This window comes from Rosa rugosa, chromosome 3 (assembly GCF_958449725.1).
Source record: "Rosa rugosa chromosome 3, drRosRugo1.1, whole genome shotgun sequence".
Taxonomy (NCBI): domain Eukaryota; kingdom Viridiplantae; phylum Streptophyta; class Magnoliopsida; order Rosales; family Rosaceae; genus Rosa; species Rosa rugosa.
The window spans coordinates 27384811-27408276 of NC_084822.1; the positions used below are offsets into that span (position 1 = coordinate 27384811).

The 23466-nt window shown below is 36.4% G+C and overlaps 1 protein-coding gene across 1 annotated transcript; it reads left to right on the top strand.

Annotated features, from left to right (window-relative positions):
- The first annotated feature begins 1162 nt into the window (after positions 1 to 1162).
- LOC133736484 (uncharacterized aarF domain-containing protein kinase At1g71810, chloroplastic) lies at positions 1163 to 16306 on the top strand. The gene is made up of 21 exons (XM_062163984.1): positions 1163 to 1585; positions 1661 to 1705; positions 1826 to 1864; positions 2566 to 2736; positions 2876 to 3028; positions 3288 to 3323; positions 4214 to 4257; positions 4949 to 5039; positions 5598 to 5639; positions 5729 to 5837; positions 7029 to 7143; positions 7238 to 7287; positions 7450 to 7528; positions 8776 to 8826; positions 11873 to 12014; positions 12140 to 12184; positions 13196 to 13300; positions 13413 to 13454; positions 14225 to 14407; positions 15646 to 15765; positions 16054 to 16306. Exons 1-21 carry the CDS (start codon positions 1223 to 1225, stop codon positions 16156 to 16158), a joined length of 2130 nt encoding a protein of 709 aa, XP_062019968.1. The 5' UTR covers positions 1163 to 1222; the 3' UTR covers positions 16159 to 16306.
- The last annotated feature ends 7160 nt before the right edge of the window (positions 16307 to 23466 follow it).

The following is a 23466-nucleotide window of genomic DNA, read 5'->3' on the forward strand; positions in this document are numbered from 1 at the left end:
GTTCATAAAAATAGGCTAACACCCAAGTGCCCCACCAAAAAGATAAGCACAAAATCAAATCCATCCACGAGTAAAGGCAGTGGAGAAAGCCAAATAGTCTAAAGAATGCAGTGGAGAGCTAAATCACCTAAAAAAAGTTGGCACGTGAACCTAGATGTAACAACCTCTTTTGTTCTTAAATAATATTCGATTCAATTTCAGTGGTTGGAATTAAAGACAATTTTCACTAAAGTTTTATTTATTTATTTATTTTTTTGCTTCTGTTACTACTTCTTTTCACACAATTTGATTCAGAAAAAAGTTAAAAAAAAAAAGATTTTTTTTTTGAAATTATATAAAATACACATTCACTTTTCTTCACTTCTTGCACCACTTATAAATTTTATAAATACACAACATATTTTGTAAATTTATTAATATTATCATATTTTAACTTTAAATAGTGTATTATCAACATAATTGCCTTTGATTGCTGTATTAACAAATTAAAGGCAACTGCCAATTTGGTAGAACAGTGAATTGACAAGGTTGACAATTTGATAACTGAAATCAAAACATGGGTGTATTTGCTCTTATAATCTTCTTTGGCAAATCAGCTAATATAGTAGTGGAAACAGATTTCTATAAGCTTCACCAAGATGTTCAGGAAATGAGGAAATTGATCCAGCCTAGTAACTTTTCCCCTTCCCCTTCCATTTGACTTGCTAATTTTCATTTTAAGATATTTATTGGTCTTTAATCAAACAACGAGCAAATCAATCCGTAGACTTGTTAAAACGAAGTTATAAAACGTGTAAATTAAGGGTCTTAAGCATGATGCTGTGACTGCGCCTCCTTTCTCTCATGTCCCTTCAAGTTTTTCTTTTGTGTTCGTAACTTCTATATTTTCTTCATTTCCCTTGTCATTGTTTTCTTTATCAACGAAATACCATTCGCATTCGGACCCAAAAAAAAAAAAAAAACAAAACAAACAAAAATGCACCAAGTGTTATAACGAATTAACGAGTTTCCATATTTGTAGTGGATAAGAAGTGGCTGACCACAAAAAGACCATCATCCAAAAAGAAAACGGCCGTTTGGAGACGGCATTCTTTCGTAATGAGTGGCTGAAATTGAGCAAACGTTTCCGTTTGCAATATTCCATTGATATAATACTACTTCTAAATTACGTTCTTCGGTTCGGTTGGTCCTAGCTTCTCGATAAACATTACATTCCCGCGAAATGCTTCTTCGCCTTCCTTCACCTTCTCTCTCTTCTCTCCTTTCCACTCCCACTCCCACGCCCACGCCCAAACCCTCTCGGTTCTCTCCGGCTCGGCCCCGCCGCTCGCTTTTCCGATGCGCCGCCCTCAAAAACGACGTCGACATCGACGCCTTCACCGCCAAGTCCGGCTACCTCTTCGAGCTCAGCGCGTCGGAGGCCAACTCCTTGGCCGACTATGATATCTCCAAAATTGGCGCCATTTACAGCCGGAAGCCTCTCGTTGTTTTCCGTCGACTCCTACAGATCGCCTTCACTTTCGGCTATTGGTTTGCGCTTCGCTTCATTGATGCTCAAATGGAACGCTCCGACCAAATGTTCGAGGTCACTCTATAAAAACCTCTGCTATTCATTTCTTTACCAGATTTTTTTTTTTTTGGTCTAATTTTTTGCTTGCAGGTTAGAGCTGCTGAGCTTCGGCAAATACTAGTAGAACTTGGACCGGTACATAATGCTTTCTTCTATCTTTCACTGTGAAATTAGAATAAACTTTTCTACTCCTGTGGCTTCTTCTTTGTTCGTTGAGCTGGATTTCTTATATTACTTCTTTTGTTAATTTTACAGGCGTATATCAAAATCGCTCAGGCTATTTCGTCTCGACCTGTAAGTTGACTCTTTTCTATGAGCCAAGTACTCTCTTTATAGTTGTTGAAGCATGCTGTTTCTTTTGAAGAACCAATCCTACATTTTTGCAATGCATTTCTTAGTAAATGTTATGTTGAACTCATTAGGAATTCTTAATGGTAAGTCGGGCTTTGGTTTTTTTTTTTTCCCTTCTTCTTCTCCAATACTAAGGTGTAGATTGGATATTGATGAAGCCTTGGAGATGGTTTCTCTCATTTGTTGCTGGTTTGCAAAGTAGTGAGTCATATATATGTGTGTACATATATTTACAAGGTATACCTGTAGGTCAACTGATTCTTGTAGAAATTCATTCTTGATCAATACTCTAAAACGCTCCGAGTATCAGTTGTAAAATAGATATTTCATTCAAAAGTATCACTTTGTCTTATCTTAGGATTTAATAGATCCGAGCAAGTTCTTGAACATTGTTAAAGAAGAAATTGTGGACAGCTTGTGTCCTCTTTGGGATTGGTAAGTTAGATTTGTTTCTGGTGTAATCCAAGTCTATTGGTGCCACATTGTTCTTGGATAAAAAAAGAATAAAAGATTTTACTGGAGAGAAGACTGTCATGAAATAGCTGTTCCTTTGCAAAAATTTAATATTTCTGAGTCTACCTCAGCAGTAGCTTTGATACTCATATCAAACTTTTTTTTTTTTTTTTTTTTTTTTTTCTATTAAGGACTTGATACCACCATCATACGTGGATGAACTCTCACTGTTGCAAGATCAAATATCTCCATTTTCTAATGAAGATGCTATAAAGACAATAGAAAATGAACTTGCTTTACCAATAGACGAGCTTTTCTCTGAGATCTCGCCAGAACCTGTAGCTGCAGCTTCTCTTGGACAGGTTTTATTTGTTTATGTGCTGTTCCTTATCCTGGACTTATTTTTGCATCTTTACTGTTGATTTTTAATTAGTGGGATACTTAAGTAGAGTCCACATTCCTCTCTCTCTCTCTCTCTCTCTCTTCTCCCTCTCATGCTAGGTGTATCAAGCTAGGCTTCGCCGTAGGGGACAGCTTGTTGCAGTTAAAGTACAAAGGCCTGGAGTACAAGCTGCTATTTCCTTAGACATATTGATCTTGCGTTCTCTAGCAGGTCTTCTCAGGATAATAAGAAAATTAAACACTGATCTTCAGGTAATGTAGCAACAAGTAACCTAGTATTGCACCAACCATCTTGTACAGTGGGAAAGTGAGGGAAATTTATGAATGCATCCCTTTGTTATTGTGGAATGGTATTAATGATGATGTTGGTCATACAGCGTGGGTCTCAGAGAACCACTAGTACCATGATGTATAGCACTATGAATGTCAATATTTTTTTTTAATATCTTTTTATTTTTTTTCTTGCACCTTTTTGGGTTTTTATGACATAGAACATGACCTTAACTTGCAGGCAGTTGTTGATGAATGGGCATCAAGTCTCTTTCGGGTATGTGTTAATCTCTTTATGCTCTATTAAGGACTATTGTTTTGGTGTCTGCTTCTAAGTAAAGTGATCTCAGTGCATATACAATTACTAGTTGTCCTCTGATAAGATTCATTGGTTTACCACTGTTTCCTGAGTATTTCTTTTAATATTTGGTTAGAAGGGAAGTCTTTTGTCTTTTCTACCACTTTAGCTACAACACCCTACACGTGTTGACTCCTTGTCCCCTGTTGTATTTGTTGTTTACTAAAATCTGTTTCTTTTCCAAAAAAAAAAAAAGAAAAAAAAAAAAAGAAAGGTAAAACACCCCACATTGTTTCCTAAGGATCAAATCGAGTGTGGACAAATTGTTTATTATGATTCTTATGGCTTTATTTTGATATTCTAGTTCTGCCCCTCATGTCTGGGTCTCTCTTTACCACTAAGGGCCAAACATGTGGAACTGAAACTAAACTGTGAGTTTGCAGTCCTGGATTTGAACTCTGGATCTCCAATCTGTATCGTGATTAGATTTGTTTGTTTATCATCGTCGGAAAAGCTTAAGATGTTAGAATGTGGCCCAAGTATTTTCATTTATGTTCTTCAAAACTCATGATTAAGCTAAATCTTATGAATGGCCAAACTTGAGTCTTAAGGTTTGGAATCGTTTTATATAGTTACACTTAAGTTATCAGCAGCGACAGTGAAATTGTTGTTGTTATGATTATACCACATTTTCTGCATAACTACACCATTTGAAGACATTATACCGAAAGTTATTAGCAGCTGTTACGTTTTATGCGCAGTGGTCTACTTTTGCTTCTTTTCTTTTTTTTTTTTAAATTTTTTTTTTTTTTAAATGAGGTTATGCTTAGACCTTTAAATTGAATACAGGTAAATCACATTGAATGCAGGAGATGGACTACAGGAAGGAAGCAAATAATGGTATCAAGTTCAGGTGAGAGCAGGGATTCAGAATTTACATAACTGTAGTAATCAAAGTATCCACATGTAATCTGTATAATACTATTCCCAACATATGAGAATCAGTTCTCTTGAGAAGTCAAAGCAATCAGTTAGGACCATATTATTTCCATTTTTCTTTTTCAGTCACAAACATAATTGTTAAATTAAGAGTGATGGTTACAGTTACGAACACTTAGAGAGGTTTCAAGCTAATATGGACCCCTTCTGATTATTTCTCTACTAGATCTTTCTGCGATAGATATATATTTTATGCATCTGATATATATTTTCAGACAACGTTTAGCAATAATCCGGCAGATATTTTGCCTGATTTCCTCCCCTTCCCTCCCTCTATAGAAAAGACTAGAGGTTCATGTAAAAGAAAAAATGGATATTGATTCATGTGATTCTTCACTAGTTAAAAGTGGATGAAATATAGATAATTTTAGAGAGGAGAACTTATGTCATATGATACCGAGTTAGGTTGTTTGGTGTTGGCCTTAGTTTTGCATGATTTTCCTACAGTGGATTCTTTGACATGAAAATCTTCCATGTAGCACCCCCCTTTTTTTTGTCTTCCCCTTCATTCATAACTGCATTACCTTTTTAAATAATGAATTATTTCATAGTGAACATAAAGCACAATATGGATGCTCTAATTGTGGTCCACTGTAATTGAGCAGACAGTTATATGGTGGTATACCTGATGTTTTGGTTCCAGAAATGTATCTGGAACACACAACTCGTAGGGTGCTTGTGATGGAGTGGGTGGAGGTATGTGCTATTTCGTTTGTCTTGTTTATTTACAAACATAACGTGAGACCAAACTCTAGGAAGAACAACTTCCAGTGGTTAGTTGTCCATTCATTAAGTTTTTGCATTTGATAAGATCAAGTAGATATGATAATCAGGAACCAATTTAGAGCTAGTCTCAGGGGAAAATTGAGAGGTCTCTGACTGATTGCAACTAGCAAGATTAATAATTATTCTTATTCTTCACTACTACGAAACTCAAGTCTTTTGGTTATGTAAAGAAGAGATCTTAGATTTTTAGGTATCCGTGCTAATATCGATCCCTCTTCTTTTACAACTTAAAACAAATTACTCAAGTGAAAATCAATCTTATTATCTTAACAATTAAGAGTACAATATAACTGTTTTGACTTGAGTACACTTGTACACTTGAAAGTCACTCATGGGAATGTATGTTTGAGTATCGTACTTAGGACATTTGATAGAGTGCTTGAAACTATTTTTCTTAAGATATTATATGTGCCATTTGGTATGCCCCTACTGGATTTGCTTAACTTTCTCTGTTTATTGCTATTTTAGGGACAGAAGCTGTCAGAAATGAATGATCTTTACTTGGTGGAGGTCATGCATTAAGACTATTTTTTTTTATCTTGGTTATGTTGTTTCTGACAAACCAACGTATTGAATTTCTTACTATTCGTGCTGAATAGGTTGGGACTTACTGCTCTTTCAATCAGCTTCTGGAATGTGGTTTCTATCATGCAGATCCACACCCTGGAAACCTTCTTCGCACATATGATGGAAAACTTGCTTATTTAGGTACTAGCCTCATGAATATTTGTCAGGTTAACAATTATTCTATATAAAGAACAATAACTTATGGTTATGAAGGACAACGAAATATATGACCCATCTGAAAAGTGATAAAGTACTTGATTAATGATGAACCAATAACTTTTTTTCTCAATAGAACGTATTGCTTCGAGAAATTGATAAAGTCTTCATGAGTATGAAACCTATGTAGATACTTAAAACAAAAAGATACAGAAGGTAAGGACTAGTATTGAAAAATGAGAAAATATAATATAAGGTATATATTTTTGTTACAAAAAAAAGGGTATATATTTTGGTCTTTTCACAATGGTGTTGATTTAGTGAGGAACATAATTATGTTTAAAATAGACAACTAAACTAAAGCTTGTGGTGGTATGCTATTTCATTATCCAACCTTCTATGTTACTGGTTTCTGCAATTTTATTTGTGGATTGTGGTGGTTTTTGTTGATCCGCTTTACCTGTAAGACTTAGACCAAAAGAAATTTGAGCATAGACAGTTCAAATAGATTTACAGATAATGCAATCAATCTGCTTGTCTATTGATATTTAGGTGTATGTATATTAATCCCCGAGTTAAAAGTGTGTTTCTAACAATTGGCACTTTTGGCTTCACCTGGACCTCCTGACCGGTGATTATGATTCTTTTTGGGTTCTAGGTACTGTTTTTCATGCATCATTTAGTGCTTGAAAATTTATTCAGAAATTTTATATGAAGGAGAAACCAAGTAAAGTGAGCTATCGAGTTCAGTTCATTTTAGGATTGCAGTACTTACTCTTTATAAATTGCAACATAAGAAACCAGGAAAGAAATAAGAAAAAAAATGTAAAAATCATGAAGCAACTATTTGTTATATTAAACTTTTTGATGATATATACAGGTCTCCACTCAATAGGTTATGATATCATTCTCATGTATTGATTTTTATTATTGAGATAACCAGATGACTTCTACTACTGTTGTATATGAACACTAAATGAACATTTAACAGATGTCATCTCCAGCCAATCATTATTTGAGGAACCCTAAATTAATTCTTTTGTCACTGGTTGCATATTGTGTCATTTATCTACTGTACCCATGTCAAGACTCTGTCAATTAAAAAAATGTTCCTGTTATGTACTCACAGAAAGTTTATGGCAATCAGATTTAACTCTTAAAATTTCCCACCACCAGATTTTGGTATGATGGGTGAATTTAAAGAAGAACTCCGCAATGGATTCATTGAAGCTTCACTCCATCTTGTAAACCGCGATTTTGGTGCATTGGCCAAAGACTTTGTTACTCTTGGGTAATAAAGTTTCCATATCTTTCAGTGGCTCAACAGCTTAGATTCATTATTATCGTCAGTAGTTTACTTTGTAATTCTCTTCCAAACCCTCCAGGCTTATTCCACCAACTGCAGACAAGGAAGCTGTTACAAAGGCTTTAACAGGTTAGTGTTTCTGTGCACATGAACCTATAAGGGTTCAATTTGTGATTGAATGTCTTTTGTTTTTTTTGTTTTTTATTATTACTATTATTATTTTTTTTTTGGTGGAGCAGCTGTATCAAGTGGTCTGATCACTCTGATGTCACCTACATTGTTTCTCTGTAGGTGTCTTTCAGAATGCTGTTGCCAAAGGAGTGAGCAATATTAGCTTCGGAGACCTCTTAGGAGATCTAGGAACTACCATGTAAGGTTTTGACTCCTCATTGTGATCCACATTTGGGATGTAACTTACAATTTGCAATGCTTGTTCATACACTACTATCTTTGTCAATGCTAGGAGGAATGCTAGAACTTGGTTGGATACATTGGATACTTTATAGACCATTGATCTCTACAATTTCATGACTTATATCCTTTCCGAACAAGATTTTTCAGAATGTCTTGGGAAGTTATATTTCTTGAAGAAAATGAGGAATTTTAGTGCAAGAACCAATGGAAAAGCATATCTTAGAAAGATAAAGAATAAACCTTATACAGAAGAGACATATCAAAAGGAGAAAAAGAGAGGGGAGATGAAAGAAAAGCAAAAGAAGTTGCTGATAGAGATGAGATATATGACAAATGCTAATTAAGAGATTGTTCAAACACTGCCATTTTTCTTTTGGGGTTGTTTGTGTGCAAGAATTTACAGTATTGGGTATGTTAGTTAAGTATAGCAACCTAGCGTATCTGATTTGCATGTAGTATATCCCATTCTGGAGATATTTGGAAAGGAACTTGTAGATGGCATATCTTTAGGCAATGGAAGCACAATACCACAACTTGATATACTGGTTTTGTGTAACAAGTGTTGATTCTAGATTGATTTTGTGGACGAATGGTTTAGGTTAGTGCAAGAAACAGATGACTAGCTTGGTGCAATTTTATCAAGGTGGAGACTGAGGGATCTTATCTCTTAAGTTCCTAATTTTGAGCTGGTCAATACTATAGATTTTCAATCTTCAGTTGTTTCGGGTTTGGGATTATTATTGTACAAAGTAATTGGGTTTGGGATTATTATTGTACAAAGGAATTACATTCATGTGATATAAGGTATATTGGTAACAACTAAGGGTATGCTATTGTTGTTTCATTTTATTCATTTCCAATCAATACAAAAACACTAGTAAGACATTGAATAGCATTCCAACTAGGGTAATTTTAAACGTTTGAATTTAAGGTATTAGGTTGGTAACCACTGTAATATCCACACTTACTTGAATTTCTCTCCTGTAAGATTGTGCTGAGCCACACTAAATACCATGTCCTCTGTTTCTCTTTTCATCCTACTTTTGAATGTTTCTCTTAGATCAAGAGAGTAACCACTTGATACCATTGTTGATTGCATTTTTAACTTTTACACATGGAATGTATGTTTAGACATTGTTCACTTTATGGAGCTTTAGGTTGTTCATCAATTGACTCAAGTAATATATTCTTCGTTTATTGCAGGTACAAATTCAAATTTCGCATACCTTCTTATTTTTCTCTCGTCATTCGAAGGTAGTTATGTGCTTCCAAAATATAAAATTGTCCAGTTGTACTGCTAAGTTATATCACAAATTTTTTGAAAGTCATTCATCTTTTCTCGCTTTATTTTGTTTACGTATTAGCTTTTTTTCTTTGGCCTCTTTAGGGCTAGTTTGGGATTGCTGTGACTTAAAAAAAAAAACTGCTGCTGCTGTGTTTTGAGAATAATCAGCTGTGAATTAAAACAGTTTCTTGTTTGGTAAATTATATTTTTAAAAGCAATCTCTGGGCTGCTTCTAAAATCTGCTGCTAGTGACCTATAACTTTCAATTAAAGCTGTTTTTTATTTATTTACCAAACACAATAAAACCTAAAATTTTGAACAAAAAGCTGATTTTTTTAAAGGGTTCTTGACCCAAAGCACCAAAATCAACAAAAAATGTCTCAATTACCCTAACAACAAATTTTTATTCTCACTAACCCAAAATGAAGCAAAATGACAATTTTAGCCTTAATCTAATTAATAAATTACACTTGATGCCACTCTCCTCTCTCCCCAGCACAACCCTCTCTCCCCGATCTCTATCAGTCTCTCTCTCTCTCCCCTCTTCAAAATCCGATTCCGGTCTCCCCTCCAAAATCCGATTCCGATTAACAGCGCCTCCTCTCTAATTTGAATCAGATCTGGTGAGTCGAGGAGTGCCGCTGGAATTTTGATCCTCCGATCTCCGGTGAGTCGAGGAGCTGCATTAGACAGCTTCAAAGCCTTCCCCGCTGGCGGCGACCGCGACGTGACGCAGTTGACTCCGCAGCCGCACGGCTCTTCTGTTCGTCGCCGATCTGGGATCCGAGCCTTGCGTCCGGGTTTTGGCGGAGGCCGGAGCCAACCTCAATCACAGGGACGAGCCTTTTTCGCCTCAATTCCATGGCAGCCCACCGCAGAACAATAATCTCCGGCGAGATTTGGGTCCGATTTCAGGAAATTTCGAAGCGGGGATCCCCGGTCTCTTCATGTCCGGCCAGCTCGACCGTGGGCTAGTGGTTGGCTCCGAGAAGTTGTGCTTGGCTCCGAGAATCTGTTCGGAAGGAGAAGAAGGAGAAAGAGAAGTTGCAGCCGCCCAAATCATTTTTTTTACAGGTGAGAGACGTCGGCGGCGAGCTCCGGTGGTTTTTGTCCGGCTCTTAACTTGGGTGCCCAGAGTATTTTCTGGGTGCACAAATCAGTTTTTTTTGTTTTTTTTTGTTTTAAGTAATGGGACAGAAGGAATGAAAAAAAATTGAATGTCTATTGGGGAGCAATAGGCGTCTATTGGAGGGCAATAGACGTTTTAAAATTAATATAATCTCTTCGTTTTTTTCTTTGAACAAAGTTTTATTTGTCTAAATTTAGGGAGATTAGTTCATATTCTGGCAACCGAAAGTTTTATTGGGGATAATAGACATCTATTGGAGGGCAATAGACGTCTACTGGGGGGCAATACACGGCTGATAGACGTCTATTGCCCCAATAGACGTCTATTGGGGGGCAATAGATGTTTTGAATTGATGTAATCTCCTCTTTTTTTTTTCTTTAATCAAAGTTATATTTGTGTCATTTTAGAAAAATTAGTTCTCATTTCGGTAATCGAAACGTCTATTGGGAGGCAATAGACGTTTTAAAATTGATATAATTTCTTCATTTTTTTCTTTAATCAAAGTTTTATCTGTCTAATTTTAGGATGATTAGTTCCTATTCCGGCTACCGAAAGTTCTATTGGGGGGCAATAGACGTCTATTGGGGGGCAATACATGGCTGATAGTCGTCTATTGGGGGGCAATACATGGCTGATAGTCTTCTATTTGGGGCAATAGACGTCTATTAGGGGGCAATAGATGTCTATTGGGTGCAAAAAAACTTTCCGGTGAGATTTTCAGCAAATTCCGGTGGGCGGTAGCCGGTAACGGGACTCCGGCGGCCGGTGACCAGAATCCGGCGAAAGTTTTTCGGATTCCGGCGAAAGTTGACCGGACTCCGAACGCCGGCGAAGTCTCCCATGGTTTCTCTCTCTCTAAGTAACAAAGGGGTAAGGGTAAAATGATATTAAAAAAAATTTAAAAACAAAAAAAAAATCTTAATGGGGTATTAGGGAAGACCTCCTTAGAGTGTTTTGGGTAAGAGAGAATTAAAAAAACTTAATGGGGTAAGTGGGAAAAAAATATCTAAAAATGGGGTAAATAGACAAAAACCCTTTTTTAAAAGCGAAGCAATCCCAAACGGGGCCTTAGTCCTTTACTAATGACACCCAAATAGAAGATAAAAATACACTATATCTTGCACACCACCAAAGAGTAATTTCCTTCTTCTGGGGTCCAGTACAAGTAGTCCTCCACCAATAAACAGTAGATGTTTCTTGGCCAAATTGACACAGTTAAAACAGTTGCACAGTCTAACCCAGGTCTGCATGGTATGGCAAGTGTCCGTGTATATACTTATGATACACACACACACATATAATACACATGACCTTTTGTTGTAAGTAAAGAAGGAACACCGTATTTTGGCCCAGCCTGCAATGTTATGAAACATCAACTTTTAGGTCCTTTTCAAGAATCATCGCAAAGTAGGCCGTGCTGGAATCATTTGACCAGTCTGAGAATGATCAGGATTATTTCAATGTTTTTCATGACTAAATGGTTTCTGATATGGCCAATTTTTAAAAGGATGCTCCTTGAACAAAGAACTACAAAAAACTATTTGAATTACTGATCACATTGGGAAGTTTGGCTTACATGTCATCCCTTCTTCTCTCTGCACACACTCTTTTTTGAATCATATCACATGTATCGCCATGGGCCACCTATTAGCAAAAATTGTACATAATACATTCATTAAGCTTCCAGCTTTTCTTATATAACTTAAATATTGGGATGGGAGCATTTACATAAAGAAAGCTTTGGAAGCATGAAAGATAACATATCATTTGTTGGGTCGACCTGGACCAGGCGCAAAACCTTATTAAATCTGTTCAAATTTCTATTATTCATGTTCATGCTAAATGCTCAATATTGGTGTTGTCTAAGAATTTTTTATGGCTCTCAGTCTTGCTGTTCTGGAAGGTGTTGCTATTGGCTCCAACCCAGATTACAAGGTTTTAGGTAGCACATACCCATGGATTGCTAGGAAAATACTGACCGACAACTCACCTCAACTCAAGTCTTCCCTGCAGGCCCTTCTCTATGAGGTAAAACTACAACTTTTTTGTTCCTTTTATATGGTCAAACTTTTTTACTTAATTATTTTACATTTGTTTGTATTACTATATACTTCATCACACCATTATCTCATACCTAGATTATGCCTATTCAGGAAGGTGTATTCAGAATTGATCGTCTAGAGTCTCTATTTGCAGAGGTAGGAATATTTCTTTCCTGTCTTTTCTTCACTGGTCTATTTTTATTCATGTCTTTTCTTCACTGGTCTATTTTTGACCTAATACTCAAATGCTCTGATTAAGATTTATGTCCTTCTGTTTTTTTTTTTTTTCTTCTGGAAACATATTATGGATGGCCATTGATAGATACTTGATGCATTTTTAGTTCATACTTCATACTGCCATCTTAATATTCTGAATCTATAGTGTTGTTGATAAAGTTCTTAATGTTTCAGAATCTCTAAATGAGCAGATACCCCAGTCTTATCAAGGTTGACCTTGAACCTTCAATGGAATAGAAGATAATCAAGGAATAGGTTGAAAATTCCCCGGAGTGTTATTAAGAAATCTGGAGATCTGATTGTTCTCTGGGTTGTTGAATTAGCTTGTTTATACACTTTATTTTCTAGATCAAACGCCAAGGATGCATTTAAAATTTACAGTCCAGTTGCATGTATGTAGTTACAATAGATATGGGAATGTTCTGTCTGCTACAGTAAGATGGAGATCACAGATGCCTCTTTGGCATCTGATATATTACTATTGAGACAGGTGTTAGGTGGTAGTTGTGACAAATACTGAAATTGAAAAAGACAGGGTGGTGGACATATATGTTATCTGGCCATTTGTAATATGAAAGGCCCCTTGTAGGTGAGAGGTTTAGAGGAATGTGATGTAGTTGGGTTTTCTTCTTAGATAATACAAATAAAGATAGAACTCGCTCATTTTTTACTTTGGGAATAGGAAAAATCTTCCTGGATCTCCTATAGGTAAATTGGGTGTAGCACTAAATTACCATTATAAATCTTTGAAACTTATGGGTATGTCTGTATCGTTGTAATGCCTACAATTACTATCTTTTTTGCATGAGTGGACTGTCTTACTTCCCCTCTATTTAATTGTCTTACCTTCATACTTGGTGTCGACTAATTAAGATCCTCAATTGCTCAAATTTTGGTTTACATAAATAATCAAGTACTCTTATGTGGCAGTCCCTCCGAGCCAAAACAGAGAAAGCTATGGTTGGAAAACAAGATGACGATGCTAATTCTGGGGTACTTATCAAGCAAATCCTTTCTTTTTTGTTAACAGAGAAGGTAAGAATTAGCATTCCTTATTTCCTTCTTTCGGTCTTCAATTAGACAGCGCAGATCACAAAACCAATCTCATATTTCTTCTTGGTTATTTTTTTTAATAATGCGATTTCAGGGTGCATTTGTGAAGGATATACTTCTTCAAGAATTTGTTAAGGTAGAAATAGAATCATTTTTCGTATTCTTTTTTTAAATTTATAATCCATGGTAGCAATATTGAAAGTACAAGTTTTGTCCAGTTTCAGTTTTTGAACATAACATACAGTTTCAGTTTACCTACACGATAGACATGTAAAAGCAGTAAAATATTATATGTAAAAGAAAACAAATTTTCTTTCTTCTAATATTTAAAAAAAAATTATGATAATCGCATAGAATCAAATTGAATGTAGTAGCATCTTTATTTGATAGTTATTTATATCTGGTGAAGCTCCTCTGGAAGACTATTTTTTATCTCAGACTTAAAATCTAACATTTTTAGGAATGTGCCATTTTCGATGTTACTTGGACTTAAAAAGATTAAGCCTTATTTAAATTGGGAATTAGAATTTTTATGACATTGCACATACATGACTACTCAAGAAATTGCACATACATGACTACTCAAGAAATTGCACATACATGCCTATGCCCCAGTATCTGAATTGGGAATTAGAATTTTTATGACATTTAGTTATAACAATGACAGTCATACTGGATTTAAAAAGGTAACAATGCCTAAATTATTGCAATCTGATCTTTACAATATATTTTGGGATCAATGATGGTGTTGAATTTGTCTAAATGTTAATGTGTACTTCTAGGGGACTTTTGGTTAGTAGACTATATATGTTTTCTAATCAATTTAATGTGTTAGTTGTTTTTTCTACCATACTTTTATTGTTGGTTTTTGTAATGTTATATATTTCCTTCCACAATTGAATAAAGGGATTGGATGCACTTGGGCTGGCAACCTTGGATTCTCTCACTACTGTGGCTACTACAAATGTTCCACTCATTGCTCCCTTTTCATTCTCTACAATGACGAATGAAGACAAGATCAACTTAAGAACCCTACGTCGCCTTCTGCTATTGCTGTCAGGTTCTCAGAGAAATGAAAACTCAAAAGCAGTAAGAACTCAATCTTTTTTGGCATAGTGATGAGTAATATATATCAGCAGTGAGCCAGTGAATATAAAGTGGACAAATAGGACTGAGCTAGCCTAGTTTTTCTTTGGATGGAATTAACTTGCTTTTTCTTAAATCTGTGGTTGTAGTGTAGATTAACAACTCTATCACTGAGGCTTTTCCTCTGAGAATTCTGAGAGTAATTATAGGATTAGGCTAGGTAGCCAGATTTTCCCCTGAATAAGGAACATTGTGTCAATGTAACTGTTGGCCAAAGAATTAGGAAAATTAAATATTCGAGTTGTTTAAGTATACGAAATGAAGGGTATAGTGACATGTCCTTCCAATTTTCTGTTAAAAAATTCTATGTGGCACGCACCTGCCCTTCTTCTTTTTACAGCTAGGAAAACAAAAGTTCTCCCATGCGCAAAGGAGGGAATAACCCTCAAATCCAAAGCAAAAATTTTAAGCACTGCCTTGTGTCATTTCTTTTGTCTTTCAGTTTCCTCAGCAATAAAACTGTTCAGGAACACATCTCAGTTTGTTCAGGAAATTCCATCAGAGCTTCAACTTCTTCTCGTGACCCCATCAACCAGATTATTGCCAAATAGTATATCTGCACATGTTGCAAGAACAGCCTCTTTTTTCAGCAATCTCAGTGCAATCCCACAGATCTGCTTATCAACAAAAAGCTCCAAGGCCTTCCCGAACAATCCAACTCGAACTCAGTCAGCAACAAATAGCTATACAAGCCTTCAAGAAAACACTTTCTTTTCAGACAATGAGCAATTTGCATGCAGTCACAAATATGCCAGCATTGACAAAACCATTGCTCAATGTAGTCTAGTAGCAATATCTTTTTATTGATCTTTTATAAAAACAATTCATATGCTGGATATATGACATGATAAGTCGCATAAAATTGGATCAGATAAAGACAGATTTTATCGATATTTGTGTGTGTGTGAGGGGGAGAGAGGAAGAGAGATTCACACGGGGATTTTAATGGCAATATGGATCCCTATAGAGTTGATAGATAACTCTAATTTCTCGAATATTTAGTTGGGGTATAAATTGATACCTGGGTCATAGTTCTGACAGCAAATTTTGAATCTGCAGGTCATGATCTGTATAGTTCATGACCTGTATTTATCAGGGATTCACTATATTGAGCATGGTCGATAAATTAATAGAACCTTCATATTGCAATCTGCTCACCATCATCAATTTTATCCTTTTAGGTGATTAGGGAGGATGGTCCATACGAGAATCAGCAAATGAACTTGGCGGAACCATCATTAGTTTTCAATCAACTTGGATCCATTCAAGAAGTTCTACCTATCCTCTCTGTCATTCCGGAGGTAAGGAAAACTGTTGTATTTGAACACATATCAATATTTACATATTTTGACATCCATACATCCATATAATAACAGTAGCAGAAAAGTAATATTTGTATGTCATTTGAAGAAATGTTATTTGGTAGAATATTACGCTACGAGAAAATACGGACGACAGTTCTTTTTGGAAAATGAAGTGGTGAAGCTATATTGATACAAGGAACTTTTATTGCTGAAGCTAAATTTATTTTTACTTTGTGAATATTTCCGTTATGCATTCTTGCTGACTGCAATTGTATTCATATTCAGCTCCCACCAGAATCACAACAGCAGTTACTTAATTTGCCAGCTGATCTCACTGGACGTCTAATTTCCCGTGCCGTTGCAAGGACAATCAGAAGGGTAATTTCATGAAGCGTACGGAGCTTCCTTATTCTTCCGACACTTCTAAATTGGATTACAAAATAGAATGCCCTTGATAATGATGTATTTAAGTTTGCTTTAATAAAACTTTCATATTTTCTCGACAGAAACCAATGATACAAGAACTTGGTTTTTACAATCTACTTGCATAAAAGGAATTCAGAAATATTTGAATGCAAAAAATTCACAATGCAAGGGAAAATAATATACTCGCATATGGGCAAAACAACAATAGAAAGTGCCAGAAGAAACGTTCACTAACTTTGGGGCCTGTTTATCTTCTTCTATTCCTTTTTTTTATTTTGTTACGGTACCTGACCTAGCAGAGCTCTCTGCTAGGGTTTGTGGTGCGGCGGCTCTCTTGGTCGTCGTCACCTATACCTACTCCATCCATGGAGAAATTTTCAGGCTTTGGCATCTTCATTTTTACTTTCGTTGTCTTCGGAGGCAGTGCCTCTTTGGAGAGAAGTTTGGGCGCTGCTGGGGCGGTGTCGGGGGGCCAATTTTCTTTTGGTACGGGTTCGGAGGTAGGCGGCTATTACTGGGAGGAGTGGGATCCGGGTAGATGCTACGGCTTTCTCAATGGGTTGCCTCTTCCCAGCGGGGCTGCTGATGTGGGGGCGAATCGGTGGGTGCAGAAGGGGGTCTTCCTCTGGCCGGATTGCGTGTCGGTGTGGGTGTTGTGTCCCACTGGTAGAGCTTTGCTTTGTGGTGTTGGTAACCGGTTTTGGGTCCCCGACGTTCTTCGATGCCAAGTTTTTGGTGGGGTTTTCAACGGTGAAGGACGCATAAAGCAGGATGACGTTGATTCCGTCTGGCGGTGGTCGTACCACAGGTCAATTGGTGGTGCAGATCTGGCTCTGGATTGGGTTGAGGCTCTTCCCTATGCGGAGTTCGTCGTCAGTCGGATTTGGAGTCCGATCTGGCCTTCTCAACAGATGTTGGCATGCGCAGTTCGGCGTCGTCAGAAGCAAATTGCCGGGTTTACTTGGAGTACTCCAGGTAACACATGGTGCTGGGCTTGGAGGAAGGGTCTACATCAGATCTGAATATGGGATCCAGGTGGGGCTTGGACCCAACCCAGGATCTTGTTACAACTTTTCTATTGGGTTCCCTTCCAATTATTGCACTGGTTTTGGGATCCTGATGTTTATTTGTATTGTGTTGAGGACTCAAGATTATGGTATTTGTTCGAAAGGGATCGTATGTCAACACGGCCATGTTCTGACACCCTTGGCCGGCTTCGATCTTTTGATGGAAGATTGCCCTTTGTTCTTTCTCATATTGACTTTTGTCATTTTGTGAGTTGGATATGCATGGGTAGTCATACCATCGACTACAACATTCATTACACGGCAGCAATCCGTAGTGGTAAAACAGCGCTTGCGCTATTGCTATATTCCTATTTTCTTGTATTTTTTATGCAATTGTTGCGTCTTTTTTTCTTGAAAAACTTTTTGACACATTATAAAATTCAGGCAATATTTCTAGTGTTCTAAAAAATGTCAAGCGCTAGTCGGGCGGTGGCCTGGGGCCTAGGCGGGTTTTACTTTTTCTTTTTAAATTTTATTTTTATTTTTTTAACATATTGATTATAACAGAAACCCCCCTCACTCCCCTCCCCCATTTCCCCTAATTGATTTGATCTGATTTTATTCCCAATCCTTATCATCCAATCTCATCCTCCAATCCGCTTTAGATTCTTGGAATCGGAATCCATGGCGTCAACACTGATCTTGAATCTGCAACCATCTCCAATTGGCCTCGTGACTCTTCTAGAATACGCAAGAAGAAGAAGAAGCTCCAGGTCAAATATGAGCGCCACCTACTTCTCCAGCAATCCTACACCATTTGGAAATCCAACCATCATCGTTTTTTTTAACGAGGATTAACAAAAATAAAAAAAATTCTAGCGCCCAGGCGGCTTTGCCTAGACAGCCGAGGATCCCAGCGCCTAACTGAATCACCTAAGCATATGATGATCTTGTTAGAGATGGAGAAAATAGTAATTAAACGGTAGCAATAGGAACAGTCTTGCCTTGGAAAATAAGATAAATTTTGAGCCAAGGACAAGGTAGTTTCATGGTCGGCTATAATAGACATGGAATCACATTTAGATTCATATTTAAACACTTTTCAAAGTGTTAGGAGTCAGAAGCTAGAAAAAAAAAACATATTCAATAGAAATAAAATATAATAAATAGAAAAGCATTAAGATGAAAGATAACTGGTGAGAGTGTAATCCAAGCCTCGCATGATACTGATGATAGTATAACGGCTTTATGAAACTGAATTCTTATCAGATTAATGATTTACCAGGAAAGTAACCAATGCAAAACCTCTCTACTTTCCTGGTAAAACACTAACCGACTAGATTTCTTCTTCAAGTCTAAGTAATAAACACCTATCTCTTTCATGGAAGCAAATTCTAATCGAATCCATGATTTACCAGAAAGCTTACTTGAGATGCTAGCTAATTCTCTAAGTAGTTTTTGGTAAATCATAGACCGACTAGAAGTCATCTCCAACTCTAACAATTGATTCTAAGGAGTTATTTTTCATGCAAGTTGTGTAAGTATGAATCAACAGTCAAGGTATATATATAGGCCTTCAAAGAACTATTTATGGAACTCTCATTAATGGATTTCCAAATATGTAAATCTAAATTGTAATCTGCTAAAGAGACAAACACATTAATGTATTAGAGTATTGAATGATAGCCATAAAACGTATCTTGTTATCCTCAATTCCTCATTTGTACAAAGTAAACAAGTAATTGTTTAAGTTGTCATTTGGATTTGGAAATCCTAAATTTATTATTTGTAATATGCTAAATAAGGTTGACGTATTAATGTTATTGTTTACATACATTGAACAACCTTAAAAGGAATCACATTATTCTCATTTGTAGAATGAAAATTTCTTTTGCGGTTGAAAATTTTGAACCCATAAATTGTAATGTCTTAATTTAACATAACCATATTAACTTTGTTGTACACATAGAATAACTACAAAAACTATACTAAAAAAAAAAAAAAGACTCTTATCTTTGAGGAGCCGCACAACTTTTTCTCTCAAACCCTAGGATCGGAACTTCGGCATTTGTCAAGCGGTACTCGTCCGGTGGTGGCCTAGCGTCATCGCTGATCTTGGTCGCGATGATGTGGGGGCTGCTGCCGGACGGGTGGTGGTTATCGGCCTTGCCTTCGGGTCTTAGGGAAATTTTGCTTGGAGGTGGGACAGTGATGGCCATCGACATCAAATCTGGTTTCGATGCAGTGCTGAGTTGGGTGAGATCGCAAGCAACGGTTGATCATGGGTCGGTGTTCGGCGACATGTTTTGGTTACCAGGCAGCGGCAGCTCGTGGAGATCAATGGTGGATCGAGATGTTTGGGTTTCCAGGTGGGTTTTGGTCGCATCGTCGTATCAAACTCTATGGAGACAGCGTCAAGGTGGGTCAAGACTTCTAGGGGTGCTGTGGTGGCCGGCGTGGTGCTTTCAACGATGCTGCACAGTGCGGCAGGGGCTGGTTTGTGCCATGCCAACTTGTTGTGCTTTTGGGCTGGTTTTTCCTTTGGGCTTCTGGGCAGCAGCCTTTATTTCGGGCTTTAGGGTTTTCAAGATTTAGTTTTTATTCCAATGACTCCCTTTTGTCTGGGGAAGGTAGTGGGTTTTGGCCCAATTTATGCTTGTTTTTTTAGTGAGCTCTAGTCTACATTGCTATGGTTTCTTTTTACACCAAGTTAATGAATCTCCTGGAGTACCACAATTGAGTGCATTGACGAATGGAGATTTACGGTAGTTTTCTTAGTGTAAGCTGAGATATGTAGTTTTGTAGGCTCTTGAATATTTGCGCGACAATGTACTAGTGGATGGTACCCGTATTCCCTTACCTGCTTGACCACTGATTTAGGGTACAAGCATATGGGGTTTATTTGTATGTGCCGTTCTGGCTTTGAGATTAAATGAAATCTCTATTACTCTATCAAAGAAAAATAAATAAATAAATAAATAGGGAAAATGATCATTTACCCGATTTTAGGCTAAAAATTGCCCACTTGCTCCACCAACTGTTTTTTAACCCCATTTACTCAAAACACTCTAAGGACTTGAAAAATTTTAGGTCTAAAATGATTATTTACCATATAAACAAAACATTTGTTGTAGAACTGGTAAAGTGATCGTTTTTTTTTGTAAATGGAATCATATTTCAAGTAATTATCATTAAAACAACCATAATTACCACGTTATACCTCAATGGTTGTAATTTATAGTAAAATGCATTGTCAAACGAGTAATTATCTCATGGATGATGAGATTTACACAAGAAAAGTATTAAATTACAAAATAGAGAACTTTAATACACAATTAAGGACTCGCGCCTCATTTACAATATATACATAAAGTTTTACCACTTTGACAGCAATTCGTTGTCACATTAGTAAAATGGTTCTCAGACTTGTAATATAAAAAATTACCACAAATAAGAGCTTGATTACTACTTCTACAATAATTCGTTGTCTCATCGGTCAAATGGTTCTCAAAATTGTAATATTGAAGAATTACCACAAATACAACCTTGGTTATTACTTTGTACCTCAATTGCCGTAAAATCTAGAAAAAACATTGTCAAATAAGTAAATAACTCTTAAACGACGGTAGTTACAAAATAGACAACCTTATTACACCATAAAGGACTCACCGCAAATTTACTTAAATATATGAAGTTTTACCAATATAGCAACACATTCGTTGTTTTATTAGTAAAGTGATTCTGAAAACTTGTAATAGTGAAGTATTAACACTTATTACAACTAAATTACCACTTTTTACCACAATTCGTTGTTTTATTAGTAAAACGGTTCTCAAACTTTGTTATAGTGAAATATTAACACTAATTACAACTTGACTATCACTTTTTACAATAATTCGTTCTATCATCAATTTTATAACTTATGGGTTGGAATATTGAAGCATTATCAAAATTACAACCTTAATTACTACTATTGACCTCTATTATCGTAAAATCAAAAGAGAACATGGTTAGTCTTTTTTTTTCCTCTCGAACTGAGACTCAATCTATATTGCCACAACCCTCTGGACTTAATAATAAAGGTTTGTTCTTTATGGTTAATGCTTAGTGATCACAATGCTCACAGCAATTTAGTAATGTTAGTGTTAGATATGTTTGTGTTTAACATAGATAGACCATTTTGATTGGGAATGTGCTAGCTGCGGGTTATGGTTTGCCACAAAGTGAGGCTGATACTAGCCCGCTTGGCATTCCGGCTTTGCCTGCTATTTAGAAAAAAGCTCAAACAACCAGTGGATTGTCGAAAGATGACTCGGATGATGCTGACTTGGAAGGAGTAGACATTGAAATTATTGAGAATATGGATCCCACTGATGTGAAGCGCGCGAGAAGGTGAGTCACTTCATGTTGATTCTATGGATTGTAGTTTCATGTTGGTTGCCTACAGTTTCCTACTATTATGTGTGTGGGGATGGTGTCTATTACATGAACTTTCACCTGATGAATTTGGTTGACAACAGGTTTGTTGTAAAAATTGTCATCTCTGATATCAGGAATTCAACAGATACTACTCCATATGCGAGTTAACACCATATTTGGTCAATCTAAAAACATAGGTCTTTATCAATTGACATGTTGATGGTGCTCAGGATGCTGTCAAATCAAGAGTCAGCTAGACGCTCTAGAAGAAGAAAACAGGCACAAACGACTGATCTTGAGACTCTCCTTTTTTTTTTTTTTAATTTGTAATAGTAAAATCATGCTCTCTTCTTCATATTTCCAATAATAATTATTGTTGGTAGAGACCATTGGAGTTATTTGTTTGGTTTCAGAATTATCATAAACTTCGAATTAGTACTCCAACTTCACCAACAGAAACTAAACTAGCATCTTAGTTTATTAGTTTCTCATCACTTGCATATTGAATTCCCCTTTCTTTGATTGCTTTTCAAGATATATACAAGTACTTTAAGAATCTTTCTCTAGATGTGTTCTTTGACTGCTTTTTGGTTTGCCTAAGAACAATGTGTTCCGTAAGCCATTTATATATGCTGCCTAGCATTTTGTTAGGTTTCCCATCAGAACTAAATCAGTTTAATTTTGGTGCTTTAAGTTAGTTTAATATCCATTACTGTACGTCTGTACCTCATTAGCACTATGAGTTTCTTAAATTAATATTATTGTAATGTTCTGCCTCTCCTAGTTTCTGCAAATGAAGTTGATTCCTTAAGGTTGTTCTTTTTCCGTTGAATTCTCAGGAGGTTAAGGACGCTGCTTCAATTGCGGTGAGGAGATTGTATGCCAGGGCAACTCATGATTTGGTGCCGCAAGCGATTTTAGCTACCCAGAGTCTCATTCAGCTTGATAACAGGGAGCGTGAGGCAGCCAAAGCTGCGGTGGCGGCTGCTGCTAATTCATCTTCTAACTCCCTTATATTGCATTTCATTACGTCACTTCCATTAAAAATTGAAGGTACATATGATCCATCCATGCCTGAAATAAAGAAAAAATTACAGAAATTAAGATTACAAACTAATATGCAACATATAATTAGATGGATTATCTATATCAAATTGAAACCTGTAGGATTATTAAAACAAAATTACTGTACTGGGAACAATATGTACGTACATAGTAGACCAATTTAAGGTAGAAACGGGGTTTGGGATTTGTAAAATGGAGTCTTTTGGGTGTTTTGGATTGTGGAGTAGATGATGGTGAAACGAAAGCGCTAGTTCCTGATTTATATGAAAGATCAAAGTAAAAAGATTTTAGTTTATTGTCTCCTTCCATGATAATAAATGAATCAGCAGCTAGGCCTTTTTTTTTTTTTTCTTTTCTTTTCAATAATGTTTACATTAGTTCAACTCAAGTGGGATGAGATGCACTTGAGAATAACAAATAAGATGCCTCAGTTTCCACCTACAAGCCAACAAATAAGGTGCACCCAGATGTCATATTTAATCTTGAATATCCAAAACAATTTTTACCTTCAAATTGGACTACAATACATGTTCACACTATTCATCGATAACAGCTACTTTCTATGTAAAAAAAGCAGAAAATTGTCTTCAGTGCTGCTGTATGTTTAGTTGTTCTTAAAGATTTTACTTCAAGTCATCAAACATAACCTATAAACCGAAATCCGGAAACCTTTATTAGTCTGGTACCATTGTCTTCTTAATTTCTTTTAAAATTTGAAACAACTCTCATTAAACTTTGCATATTGTGTTGTTTTTCAAGCACCAAAAACCTATATAACACA

Excerpts from the sequence above, each read along its gene's own strand:
- LOC133736484 (XM_062163984.1), top strand. The coding sequence starts at position 1,223 with ATGCTTCTTCGCCTTCCTTCACCTTCTCTCTCTTCTCTCCTTTCCACT. Across the intron at positions 3,029-3,287 it reads AATTAAACACTGATCTTCAG|GCAGTTGTTGATGAATGGGC; the intron begins GTAATGTAGCAA and ends CTTAACTTGCAG. Across the intron at positions 7,288-7,449 it reads TGTTACAAAGGCTTTAACAG|GTGTCTTTCAGAATGCTGTT; the intron begins GTTAGTGTTTCT and ends GTTTCTCTGTAG.